This window comes from Zootermopsis nevadensis, unplaced genomic scaffold, assembly GCF_977971745.1.
Source record: "Zootermopsis nevadensis isolate Lab colony 2312 unplaced genomic scaffold, Znev_1.0 Znev_ptg000029l, whole genome shotgun sequence".
Classification (NCBI taxonomy): Eukaryota; Metazoa; Arthropoda; class Insecta; order Blattodea; family Termopsidae; genus Zootermopsis; species Zootermopsis nevadensis.
This window is the reverse complement of record NW_028259161.1, coordinates 154,544-168,157: the sequence shown is the minus strand read 5'-3', so window position 1 is coordinate 168,157 and position 13,614 is coordinate 154,544. Positions and strand designations below refer to the sequence as shown.

Sequence of the window (13,614 nt, the reverse complement as noted above, 5' to 3'; positions counted from 1 at the left end):
GATTGCTAGCTTTGATATGTATTGAATCAAAAGTAGACTCAACAGTAGCCATATTTAAATTTGCCCTTGTGCCTCAGCACCCTGACACTACTGACTGAATTCTTGAATATTGAGGTAAAACAGGAAAACGTGTTGACCTACAGAGGTTCCTGTTCATCAGACAGTCTTACCAAAGTCTTGGTCCTCGTGCATCCTGCGCCGAGCTTGTCGGAAGTTGCAGGTGTGGGGCACATCTCGGGTTAGGGACCCCTTGAGGGGCTCCCCAGCCCTATTTACACACCAGCACACTCCAACTTGCTCCAAGCACTGCACAGATTCCCAGTCTCCTGTTTCTGGATCACAGCGTGGTGTAAATGTTGTCTTCTTGTATTTCTCTGCTGCCTTTTGGTTCTTCTCTCGCATGCGCTCACATTGGCTGAGTACTGTAAAAAATTAAGCTCTTTGTGATAGTGACCCAGAGTGGTAGTTTGGTTTTTATTTCTTGAGATTAAATAAGTCATCAGTTTTCCTGATCATGTGGATGCTTGAATTTGCGGTTCCTACTTCCAGCAGAGTACAATATATGATCTTAAATGATGTGTTATATAATTTTTATTGTGTATACATGGCTCTTAAAATGTTTTCCTATAATCAGCTTACAGATTCTTAACATTTTGTCTGCTATACCCTGTATAGTCTGTAACTTTATGTTATTTTTCTTAATTTCTCATCAGATCTAATATATGGAGAGCAGCAACAAACTACAATGTTATGTATTATTTACTGCTTGGATTAATTCTTTTTAAATTTGATCAATATCTGGCTACTCATAACTTTTCAATTTTTGAGTAGCAATCTCAACCTCAAAAGATCTAAGCTCGACTGTATACAATTCATTCTTCCCAACATTATTAACCCCTTGTACATTCAGTAGCTGATTGAAGTAATTCTTCCATCTATTCAAAATACTGTGGGAATCTGCTAGTACTTGATTCTAGGTTGGTAACCTGTGTTAAATTGGTCTATGCCTCTATATAGGTCTCTAATATGTCAGTTCTTACTGTCTGTTGTGAGCTCATTTATTTTGTCATTCAGATATCCCCTTTTCTTGTTGTGTTTAATACCAGAAACAGAACAATTGAGCCTACTACTGCGATTGTGTAATATTCAAATAGTTAAATTTGCCCTTTGAAATTCACTTAGAACAAATGTAAGAACAGGAGAACAGCCAAAAAACAGGCCAGCTTCTAAGCAAATTTGTATTGATACGTTCTGATCCTAACATGACACCCCTTGAGTGGCTGAGAGGTTTGATGATGTACCGCATCCCTGCCACTGGCTCTCGGTGAAACTCCCTTACAGCATTTGGACATCTTGTCTTCAATCTCTAATTTCAGAACACAAATTTTGCATGTTACGCAACTCACCAGGGCACACCGTCCTGCACACATCTTCAGAGTGGAAGTTGTTCTGGTTCCCACCACATCCACCATACAAGAACTCTTGACACCTGTTGTTTTCAGAGTTGAAGTACCAGCGTGGAGTCTCAGTCTGGCATGGCCCGACCTCCACGGGTTCAAAGCAGACATCTCCTGCAGTCAGCAAGGGGGGAAAAATAATATTTAAAAACTTTGTTCACAAACATATTTCTTCTACATTGACAAGTTTGAAAATATTTATGAAAACAATAGCAATTTATTTAAGAAACCAAAGGAAACACTATGTCCAGAATTACCATTATGGCATGTGGTATACAGTTATATCTGCTTTCTAAAAGGTTATTGGCCTTGTCAATCAAAATCAAGACGTAACATAACAATACATATCCATCTTAAGAGATTCTAATTGTGAATGTTTCTTAGACTGATGTGGAGTCTTTATATTTTCATTCACACTTTTTATGTGAAATGAAAATTCATTGAAGAGTTTCTACTGTGAGAGATATGAAAGTGTAACTTATGGAAGTATATTTTTTAAGAAGTGTTAAAAAAAGATGGACCCATTTGGATAGGGTGAAAAATTGATGATACTGGAGAATATCTTCTTCTGTAAGAAACAAAATTAAAGTGTACATACACAGAAGTAGGTATAATTCGCATTGAGGAAGAATAGACATTGGTAGACCTTGTAAACCTTTTTACTAAATCTGGAATGTACACTTTGGACATGCCACACAGTATCGAGAAAATTCGGATATGCAGACGACCTGACACTGGCAACCCAACACAAGCATTTTGAGAATACTGAGACAATCCTCTCAAGAGACCTCACAATGCTTGGAAAATACCTCAAGAAGTGGCGATTGATCCCTAGCCCTTCCAAAACAGAAACCACAAGTTTTCACCATAATAATAGGATGGCCAACAGAGAGCTCAAAGTCTATTTTAACAACATTCTCGTTCAGTACAATGCTTATCCAAAATACTTGGGTGTCACTCTTGATAGAACACTATCCTTCAAGAAACATCTACATAATACTGCTGCAAAAATAACAACCAGGAACAACATTCTACAGAAATTATGCAGCACAACCTGGGGCTCTTCAGCATCTACCCTACGGATCTCTACATTAGGCCTGGTTTTCCCGACAGCGGAATACTGTGCTCAGATATGGCTTAATAGCCCACATGTCCATAAATTAGACTCACAGCTCAACAATACAATGAGGACTGTAACAGGCTGTCTCAGAACAACTCCCACCCACTGGCTACCTATACTGAGCAGAAATCTACCGCCAGCAATATGTAGACAAGAAGCCTTGTTACTTGAATTTAAGAAACTGCAAGCAAATCCTAACCTCCCAGTTCATGACGACATCCCTCATCTTAATCTCGAAAGACTGAGATCCAGGTGACCCCCACTAGTTACTGCAGAACGCCTTCAAGCTGGCAATTTTAAAAGCAAAACTGCCTGGGCAACAAACTGGGCTGAACTAACTCCTCCTGATGTAAACAGCCATATAAACCCTCAGAAATTACCAACGGGACAAGATCTTCCCCGACAAACATGGAAAACCCTCAACAGGATCCGCACCGGCCATGGCGTTTGGGCAGACATCCTTAATAAATGGGGAAAAATTCAAACAGCCAACTGTGACTGTGGTGCGAGTCATCAGACCATCAAACACATTGTTCAGGAATGTCACTTGAGAGCATATCCAGGGGAACAATCGGATTTCCTCCAAGCCTCTCCACCAGCACTTCAATGGATTGCCAATCTTGACCTAAAATGTAGTATATTATATTTGTAATGCCCATCGTTTTCTTGTATTTCATGTGTTGTAATATAGCCATAAGATAAATAAATAATGTAAAAGAAAAGCAGTTTGGTAAAATGTTCAGCCAGGTACATTCAAACAATGGAAAGTAAGCTTTTTAATTTAACATGAACTCACTGGGCTTTGGGCAGCAGAATGCATACTCTCCCAGCGGGCTGAGATGGCACTTATGTGATGATGGGCATGGGGATCCATTAGGGCCACACAACATCACATCTGTTGAGCCCATCATGAGCAGTGGGTGGCCTGTCTGGCAGGGGTTATTGGCCCATGGCAGGCACATGGGTACTGGGGGGCATGGTGTGTCAATGCATGAGATGTTCACTAGGCGGCACATTTCGCCTTCTTCACGGCAGGAGATCTCTGAACATGGGTCTCGACACGTGCATGTCTGACAGCCTGATTCGTCTAGCTGGAAATCATGTGGGCACGGGGCACATTTCTGTAGTGGACAGCTCCTCCGGGCTTCCAAGAGAAAAAAAGTGGATAATTATTAGCCATTACAGGAAGTGAAATAATTAGTCCTTATCTGTGTGCATATTTGTCTATCCACCTTAATAACTTTGCACATGAAGCCATTCTAAGCCACTCACCATCTCATACTTTCTAGTTCACTACACCAGTACCATTAACATACCTGTCATATGAGTGTTACTTAATGTAGGTTGTGCAGTAGTAGAGTATTTATGTGGAATGTAGAATGATGTGGTGATTGAGCAATTTTTTTCATGTTAGCAATAAGTAATGAACAACTGGAGCTATGTGTATGCAGTCTGGTGTGGAGGAAGATAACAGTCTTACCTAAGCGTTTTGTGTATTTTATGTTTGAAAACTACAAAAAGCCAAAAAAAACTTTGAAAGCAATGAGAATCTATGAGTAGCATAAACTAGGGACAGGTTTCTAAGTTGTAACATTTCTGCTGGCCCTATACTGATGGAAGAATTTTAAAGAAACCAGGCATAACAAGATCTTCCAGAACTTCTAATGAAGTAATTTTATGCAAGTGCTGGGTTATTCAGTTAACAGGGGAGATAGAAATCATTTCTTGTTCTCAAACTACAGAGACTAACCAGGATTCATACTAGAGACCTGTTAAGCACACGTGACTGTGTTGTGTACCTTCACAAGATGGTTGGACATCAGGTGGAGCACGGGTGCCAGGTACCTCATCACCCTTGTTGTCCACACACCAACATTGCTGGGTAATTGGATGACACTGGATGGGCTCAAAGCTCCCATCCTCTTCACGGCATTTTGGCAGGTACAGCTGCCTTGCTGGTATACCTGTCTCATGGGCCGTATGTTCCATAATGGCCCGTCTGTGCTGACATGCTAAAACATGGGCATTCTTCTACATCACAGATTCAACAGTAATTTAATGTGTCAGGTTTATGTTAGTTATAGCCATTTTGTTATAGGAGTGAAGATAATTCTTTTATTCAAGCACAAAAATAATCTCATGCTTTTATGGATCCAAAAGTTTCATCACCATCACCACAGAAACTCTTCTTTGGATCCCATCTTGAGCCATTTAAATACAGTTCACATCCTCAAACACTGTAAGTACGCTGAACATAGCCACCCACCTGTAAGCATGATAGGCTCCACACACTGGGTGCCACACCCATTAGAGCAGCACTTGGCCATTCCTTTGCAGTTCAGATCTGACCGGCATTCATAATCACATGATCCAGCAGTGACTGGGATCAGATAGGGGCATTGTCCTGACTTTTTGGGAAGACCTGAAACAAAATTGTGTCCTGCAGACCATCTTCAGAGTCTCGTGAGCTACTGTCACAAGGAGGGGTGTTCAAGTCAGGCAACACACTGAAAGTCTCAGTTTAGTGGTCCCCACCCCTACTTCACATTCAGACCGTTATGTTTCTGCGATTTCATTGTTTTCTTCAAGCTGAGTAGACAGAGGGGTCATTGCCTGTCTTGTAATTCATAATCATCTGTTAAGCTGATAGAATGTTGCTAAACAACCAACAAAAACTTTCAGCATAGACTCACAGGCAGGTACAGGGGGGCAGTATTCATCCTCACAGTTCACCTCCACTATCTGGCACGCCTGTCCCTCAGAACAGCTGATGTCATCACATGGGTTGCGGCATTCACACAAGGGACAGCGGGTGGAGGGATCCAGCACAAAACCATAGTCGCAGCCCAAACGGCATGTCAAGTCCAGGCAGCCCAGCTCTTCACGCATCGCTGCGCAAGCTGTTGGCCCCCTGGTTCTGTAGAACAAGAAGCATGACACAACATTCCTAGTGTTTCTCTTTCCTAAAACATAACTAACTTGTCCTCAGTCAGGATATGTTAAAAATGTGAAAAAACAAGCAAATACCAGTGCTCCTTTATTAATAGAAAACAGAAATTCTTCATGTTTTAGTTTCAGCTTTCCAGCATTTTGGTTAAGAAAATAAAGAAACTGTCAAGATGTTGAAACCTACAACATGAACAAAACATTAAAACTTTGTTCTAAGATACATGCTGCTCTAACCTAACTCTGAATTTGTCTTCGTCTTATCTTCTGAGTGTTCAGTTGCTCAACCCTTTTTTTAAAAAAAAAATTCAGAATTCTAACCTACATATATAAACTAGGTGAAGAGTTTTTAAACTCTCACCTTGTTTCTGGAATCTCAGATCCAAATGAATCCACACACCAGCACTGTCTGTCACCAGCTATCTGTGCACACTGAGTTGCCTCAAAAGATCCGTTACGGTGGCACTTTGGTGGTGGCAGTGCGAGTTTCATTCCATCATGTGTTCCCTCCATCTTGTCAGAGAAGTCACGTAGATATTCACACACTGAAATTTCAAATCATAGTCTGGTGTATTCATATGAAGCTACCTTGTACAAGTATCTAGCCTTTAAAAGTGAAAATTCTATGATTTTGTAAGATACAAGTGCTCTGCTCTTCATAGCGTAGTCACCCCTGCTTAGAGAGACTGGAAATTTACGAATTTGTAATAGAGGAAAAAAAAAATCACAAGTCACAGACAGAAAGAGAGACCTATACCACGAAGTTAGAGCATTGTAATTTCAACAGCTGGCTACTCACTGGAGGGGGGTCTGTCCTCTTCCATTGTACACACAGTTCCACACTGGATGCTGAAACAACACCTACTGTTGCCCTGGCAGTCATTGTCTGCATGACACAATGTGACATTGTCACAACTTTTCAGCATGGGACATGATCCCATCTCCATGTGCTCTGTGGGACACAAAGTTCACAGTGTGAACTGTTAATAAGCTTCACTGAAACATTAAAGCCTGCTGAGAGAACAATCAGGCATGACCCAAAAGGAAACTGATGGCAGAAACAACAGCCATACTGTCAGTGAAAAGAAACCATCCAAAAGACATAACATTCTTGTGAGTTCCTGGGTGACCTGACAGTTAATTTAAACAATAAAATAAAACAATACAATGGCTGGAGGAAACTATGTTTGTAGAGTTCTGTTATTAGAAACATTGCAAAGAGAATGGAGTGGTGACGATGATGGTGAAATATTATAATTACGAAACAAAACTATATGAGAGCCAAATTATGTACATTTTCAGTTATTCTTACCAATATTCTTTGTCAGAGGGCAGCATACTCCACTCCCTCTCCCGTGGATATCTATGCAGATGTGAGTGTTTGGACAGTCTGCTTCCTCTGCAGTACATGTGACAACATCACCACTCAGGGGGTCTGTGAAGGGGATTCCCTGTCTACACAGGGGCTGACCTGAAAAAAGATTGAATATAATTTGTTGTATATACCCTACAGTGAATGGATGACTTGTCAAATCAGTGCAAATTGAGCATGCTACAGAGCTTAAATACAATTTACTTTTATCTCAAAAAATGTTACATGTCTGTCAATGTAATTTTGTCAGTAGTTATCACTTATGACCACCATCTACATGATGATAATCAAAGACAGTAGGGAGCACACAGTGTCATGATGAAGATTGCTGTCATCTGGGTTACAGTGCTGCTCAGTCTGTTAAAATTTGTACCAGACTACACGGCACTACAATCCCCAAGACAAGTTATCTTCATATTTGCCACCATGAGAACCTGAAACCCTACTTAATGCCAAGATGTTCAGATCAGGTTACATAAAAATTATTCATTATGAAATAAGGGTCAGGGATTATCAGAAAGAAAATCTAGTTTCCACTGTAAGCATTAAACAACTTGGGAACTGATACCCCAATGTTAATTAAAGTTGGTGTTCGGAGACTAAATTCTGGAGATGCTTTATATTTTTCAGTTCAAAATATTTTATCTTCCCATCTGATTTCTGAGAACCCAAAGATTAAAATATACAAAACAATAATTTTGCCCAATGTTCTGTATGGGTGCAGAACATGGTCTGTCACCCCGAGGGAGGAGCATATAGATTGCAGGTGTTAGAGAATAGGGTGTTGAGAATATTTTGGCATAGGAGGGAAGACTATATAATGATGAGCTTAAAAAATTGTACTCCCCCATTATTCTCAGGGTGATTAAGTTAAGAAGAATGAGATGGGCAGGGCATGTGGCACGTATGGACGGGGCAAGAGGTGTGTACCGGGTATTGGTCGGGAAGCCTGTGGAGAAGAGAACGCTTGGGTTGGGGCGGGGGGACATACACGCAGATGGGAGGGTAATATCAGGCAGGATCTATGGGAGGTAGAAGTTGAAGGAGACTGGATTTTGCTGGCCCAGGACAGGGACCTGTGGAGGTATTTGGTTAATTCGGTGATCGGGTTCCCTGAGTCATCTGTAAGTTACTTGTTGGAGGCTTTTACAGTAGATGTCGAACCACGTAAATTTTCATTTAGGTTGGACACCAAGGGGCCATGAGCGTTTAATAGATGGATCAATAATTAAGTTTGTTTTGACAGTTGTAGTACCCGTGGTAGATGGTGGAAATAAGTAAGGTATACCCTTGTGCAGGTCGAAAATTGGACACTACGCAAGACCCCTCTTTTGATTCTAATGATAAATGATAATTAACACAGTAGTGAAATTTTACTGAAGTGACCTAAAAGCCACTCACGCAACCTCTGTTTCATGTTTATCGAAGTAAGCTAAATGAATACGTTTTCACACTTTATTCGAAAATATTTTAAAGACAGAAGAGTATTTATGTTATGTAAAGCGGTAATTGAAATTGACACACTTAAATTAAAACTGAAATGGTTCGGCAATATTTTTTTGTAAAATTCTCGAATATAAAATTTAATTAAAATTGGTTCATACATTCTGGGATTGTTCTAAGCGTACAGTCGGTTGTCATATTTACGTCACATTTGTTGACGCATGAACAGACCTTACATATTCTCATCACTGTAGTACTATATCTCACCACTGCTAGCGCTTGGGTAGTACAAAGTACAGTAGCAGCATTAGGTGGTGTAAAGTGGTAGAGAGTGTGTGTTCTGGTTTCTGGAAGCAGTATGTTGAGAGAACATTTAATACGCATCGCGCTAGGAACCTCCTGAGACGAAATGGTGTGTCACACAACTAGCGGACTAACTACATATTTACCAGGTAAGAATGTACTAGCAGAACCACTCACCTCTACATTCTAAGCAGATGTGCATGAGAGGCATTGACTATCAAATAATCAAGTTGAGGGCTTGGACTGGACTCATACAGCTCAGAATATGAAACAGTGATGGTCTGATGTATACATAGTAATGGACATTGGGTTCATAAAAGGTGGGGAATTTTCTGACAAACTGAGTAACTATGAACTCCTCAAAGAGGACTATCATCTGCAGTGTTAATTATGCTGTGAGATTCCTTCAGTCCCTTGGAAGACTCACATTGAGGAGATGCAGGGCACAGGAACTCTGAACAGTCATCATCTCGGACAGCAACACACTCTTCAGTGGGACTGCATGGAAATCCTGCACAGGGATTATCACATTCACATGTGGGACAGCCACTGGAGTCCACCTTGAAGCCATACTCACAGATTTGGGCACAGATGTTCTTGTTGCAAGATGGGGACAGGCTGCGGCCTTGTGCTGTGAACAATTTAATGAGACTTGATGGAATTCTCTGTCAAGTGCCTGCTGTTCATGTGCACAGCTGTCTAAGTTATGTAATCTTTCTTTCACTCACGTGCACAGCTGACGGTGTCCTTGGGTCCCATAGACTTGGGTAGTTTGTTGCCCTGAGCATCAACACACCAACATATAAGTCCATTACGACTGCATTGGCGGACTTCGAACTGACCCGTGGCTGGGGAGCATTGAGGTATGTAACCCTTTCCCTCACGCTCATTCATGATAAGCAGTTCTGCCAACATACGCTGCTGCAAGCAGGTGGTCACATTCAGGGGTTGGGTACATTGTTTTCCATTAGCACCACAACTGCAACACTTCTGCATTGATGGACACTCTATGTCATGTCGGCAGTGCAAGCCACATTCCTTGTTTGTTCTGTTCGTGGGGCAGGAGCCTGGCTTTTGCAACTCGAATGACGTGGGGCAACAGACACCATAGTCATTACCTGTAAAGGAATAGAGTTACTTTCAGGTCTCTTCATGTGTGTGTTACTTGTCCTTACCAACTCCTTGATTTAATCACCTTAAGAATACTGGATGAAGGGTACAGATATTGAAGATTCATATTATAAAATATAGCAGTGGGCAAACACTGACTGACCGCTCTCCACAAGACATTCAAATAGTGGCGGACATCTTGGTTTCCCCGGAGATGTCCCACAAAGGAAGGGACGTCCATTGTTGGTTATCTTGAGAGGCTCGCCAGTAGGACACACATTCTCCAGGCTACGGCCCCTCTTGCCTGCACATCATAATCACAGCATTGATACTCACAACAACATTCACTGACAAAACATTGATTTTATATTATTTCACGTTCATTGTAATTTTGAAGTTGAATACATGAGAGGGAACACTTTTATGTCAAAGGTAGAACATTGTAATTGACAGTTATACGGTCTCCTGTGGTCGATACAATATGCCACATTATTGTTTGGTATACTTCTTTAATTCTGTGTGTCACATTGTTCCTTCCTCAGGTATAATTAGGGTGATCAAGAGCATTGTATTGGTGGGGAAAGTACTCTGCATGTCTGAGATGATGAGAAATGCACACAAAATTTTTGTTGAAAACCCTGAAGGGAAGAGATCTAGTTGTAGCTGTAGAGATGTGTGTGACAATGTTGACTGGATTCATTTGTCTTGCAATAGGGACATGGGGGTAAATAACATTTAGGTTCCATTAAAGATGGGGATTTCTTGACTAGCTGAGCAACTGTGACTACATTCATAAGGCCTCTGCTGCATGGAGACACCCTGTACTCACATCGAGGGATGGGGGGGCACGGTTGCTTGAAGCAGGTCACATCCTCCAATTCACATCTTAGCGCACTTGGACACTCAATCTCACTGCATGGATCATGACACTGGCATCTGGGACACCCATCATCATCCAAAGCAAACCCATGGGGACACAGCATGCGGCAGGTGTGGGCCGCACAGGGCTTTGGGTCTGTGACAAACATTTGGCAGGATCCCTTCATTGTATTCTTTTCTCCATTCCACATATGCATGTCTTATTGACAATCAGTCCAGTTGACTAGGCAGTGTTAAGGGTGTCACATTGTGGTATCTAGTGATCTGTTTACTTCAGACTGCTGACTAACCTGTGCAGTTAACCATATCTTGTGTAGGAGCCCGCGTCCCAGGTACCTCAAACCCTGCATCATCCACACACCAGCATTTTGATGTCACTGGATCACATTGGATTGGATCAAAACCACCTTGCTTATCACACCTTGGAATTCGAACCTTTTTGCCTTTTGGACCAAGAGTGCGAGCTCTTCTGGAGGCTTCTCTCTCGAGCTGCTCACATCCTATGGAAATTTGCACAGTTGTAAGCAACTTGAGAATTATTTGAGGTTAAGGCATAATGGATTGTGTTCATTTCCATGTTTTGTGGTGTCTTGAAATGAAATTCTGTCCACCAGGCAGAACAGGACCTGGTTCAAGAGATAGAATCTTCCAAGTTTTGACATGAACTGCTGTCTCTAACCAAGACAGAGTTAGCATGCATGGATAGAAAAATTAATCCATACAACTTATTGTTGGAAGCACAACGGAGGAGAGAACTTCAGAGGCACAGATGGGAGGTTAACATTAAAACAGATGTTGAAAAAAAAAGGGATTGTGAAGATGTAAACTGGAATGACTTGGCTCAGGACGGCGCCCAGTAGTGGGCGTTCTTAATATCAGGAAGTGTCTGGTCCAGTTGAATAATTGACTGCTTCAGGAAGAATTTGTTGGCTGTGAATGAGGAAGACAGAAGAGCTAAACAGACACAAAATTGGTGATCCTTGTGCTTCTAGCAGCTGAACACTTGTGCCTTAACATTTTGAGAATACCAGTCAGAGTTAGGCTGTCCTGCCATAATTTATTACTGACGATGCAGTTCTTAAGCATTTTTGGTCAGTATGATTGATTGAGAATTGAAGTTCTCACAGTGGTGAGGCTGGGCTGTGACGCTGTGTAGACTCATAGGCAGATACCGAGAGAAATATGATGGTTTGTACCTATGAGTAAACATGGCATCACACCCCAGAAGAGGAAACCATCAGTCCTTCAACTAAACATTTTGGCCAGCACTTGAGTAGATGCTGAAGGTTGTGGAATTATGTGGACGTACAAGCTTGCGGTGACTCACCTGTGTAGAGAGGCTTCACGCAGACCGGTCCGCAACCCGCCGCGCAACATTTCTCGTCGTCCAGGCGACAGTCAGTATCCCGCGCGCACTTCTGGGCCTTCGAGGGGCAGATCCCCCACTGTTCGAGCGCCGGGCACCGACCCTCGCGCTCCCCTATCCAAGAGAAATGCTATGTGAAAGCGCATTCCTGCAGCGGAGCTTTCTCTACTTGGTCGGTCCCTCCAAGGCACAAGGGGGCGTGGACGTGAATCTCCACTAGTTGGACGCGTGCCGAGTGAGTGAGTGCCTTGGATGCACCCCGCACACAGTTCCGTGTGACCGAGTGACCCACTTGAGCCCCACAGGGACATTTCGTTGGCGATGGATGACAACAGAACGAATGAGATGTGTTAATTTGTTCGCATTCTCATGTGACTGAGTGACGAATTGAAAAGGATTACAAAGCAGTCAAATTCTAGATACGTTTTAATAGAATCGTTCTACAACTGGAGAACTGTGTAAATCTAGTTATCTCTAAGACGACTGTTTTCTGGGTTGTAGCGCCGTGTATACCGACGTTTCAGAGGCGCTTGCTGCCTTCATCATCAGGGCCCGGGATCGCGCCTATGTCGGCTCATGTGTGGTGAACAGAGTGGCACCGGGACGGATTTTATCCGAGTTCTTCTCCAGTCACCGCTGCTCCATATTCACTCCAATGTGGACAGGTCCCGTTCCACAGGCGCACTCTCACCCCCGTCTTAACAGTAACAGCAACAATGGTCTGTTCGTTCTGTTGCCATGGAGACAACTACGGCATCCCGACAAAGCTCACTGGTTGCTGTGGCTCGGAAATCTCAGAATGGCGAGGTCGCTGCTCTGAACGAATGTTTCCGTTTTTCGCCACAAAACCTTTCGCCTTGGTCGGGATATCACTGTGGCTTACAGGTTGTAAACCCTGCCCCATTACTCACCTGAGGCGCCGAGCAAGGTCAACAGCAGCAGCAGCAGCACGGGGCGCAGCGTCATCGCAGTCCTGCAACCACAAAAAGCAGTGGCTCGGGGTTGAGAGAGTTCAGTGACATTGTCGACATACATTATCGTGATGCGGTTCCGGGATCGTCGCTTGTAATACGAGGACGCACTACCTAAAGGCCTGCAGCTGGAAATTAAGCATTCAGGTAGAGCAGCACATCCCGGATGTCCGGTTCGGTGACACTCCCCAGTATTCGCTCTTACGTCGATCTCCAAAATTTGCTTCTTTCCCACCGTTAAAGTGGGAGCCATGGACATATTTCTGCAAGTCCAGCCCATCACAACCTGTGCGCTTTGGTTATTGCCCCGGATTGAAGATCGTGAGGATGAGCGGGTGTCCGCTGTGTCAGCATCGCACACCTCAGGGGCACAGAACCCACGATGACGGCACTGTGCCGTCTCCGATTTCGAGTTGCTGGGCCAAAACCAGAATGCCCAGCTACCGCAGTTATAAAAACCACATATTTGCTATTTTTATACAGATACAAGTCAGCAGACCTCTAAACGTGACCAACAAAGAGCAAGGCCTCTTACCTGACCTGATGTTCACAGCAGCAGCAACAACAACCTCTTCAACACTCGCCACTACACTCACTGATCGGGTCGGCTCCACTGACCGACTTTCAAGACGCGGTTTGCCCCACAA

General features: G+C 42.9%; 1 protein-coding gene and 1 long non-coding RNA gene across 3 annotated transcripts in view; one reads left to right on the top strand and one right to left on the bottom strand.

The window, feature by feature from the left end:
* LOC110837896 (uncharacterized) overlaps positions 1-13,614 on the bottom strand; it is a 15,528-nt gene extending 1,914 nt beyond the window's left edge. Inside the window, exons 1-17 of the mRNA XM_022080517.2 lie at positions 13,503-13,614; positions 12,908-12,969; positions 11,958-12,110; positions 10,921-11,130; positions 10,581-10,766; positions 9,915-10,055; positions 9,370-9,759; positions 9,069-9,272; positions 6,836-6,994; positions 6,323-6,475; positions 5,885-6,068; positions 5,271-5,494; positions 4,844-4,999; positions 4,377-4,589; positions 3,374-3,721; positions 1,407-1,571; positions 171-422 (exon numbers count right to left, since the gene is read on the bottom strand). Coding sequence (XP_021936209.1) covers positions 171-422; positions 1,407-1,571; positions 3,374-3,721; positions 4,377-4,589; positions 4,844-4,999; positions 5,271-5,494; positions 5,885-6,068; positions 6,323-6,475; positions 6,836-6,994; positions 9,069-9,272; positions 9,370-9,759; positions 9,915-10,055; positions 10,581-10,766; positions 10,921-11,130; positions 11,958-12,110; positions 12,908-12,962 — 3,193 coding nt within the window. The 5' untranslated portion in view covers positions 12,963-12,969; positions 13,503-13,614. The remainder of the gene's footprint in view (positions 1-170; positions 423-1,406; positions 1,572-3,373; positions 3,722-4,376; positions 4,590-4,843; positions 5,000-5,270; positions 5,495-5,884; positions 6,069-6,322; positions 6,476-6,835; positions 6,995-9,068; positions 9,273-9,369; positions 9,760-9,914; positions 10,056-10,580; positions 10,767-10,920; positions 11,131-11,957; positions 12,111-12,907; positions 12,970-13,502) is intronic.
* On the top strand, positions 8,586-13,444 carry LOC147872226 (uncharacterized). Of its 2 annotated transcripts, none has more exons than XR_015537681.1 (3): positions 8,586-8,790; positions 9,378-9,504; positions 12,498-13,444. It is a non-coding gene; the product is annotated as an uncharacterized LOC147872226 (long non-coding RNA). The 2 variants fall into 2 exon arrangements; XR_015537680.1 differs by lacking the exon at positions 12,498-13,444 and adding an exon at positions 10,948-11,065.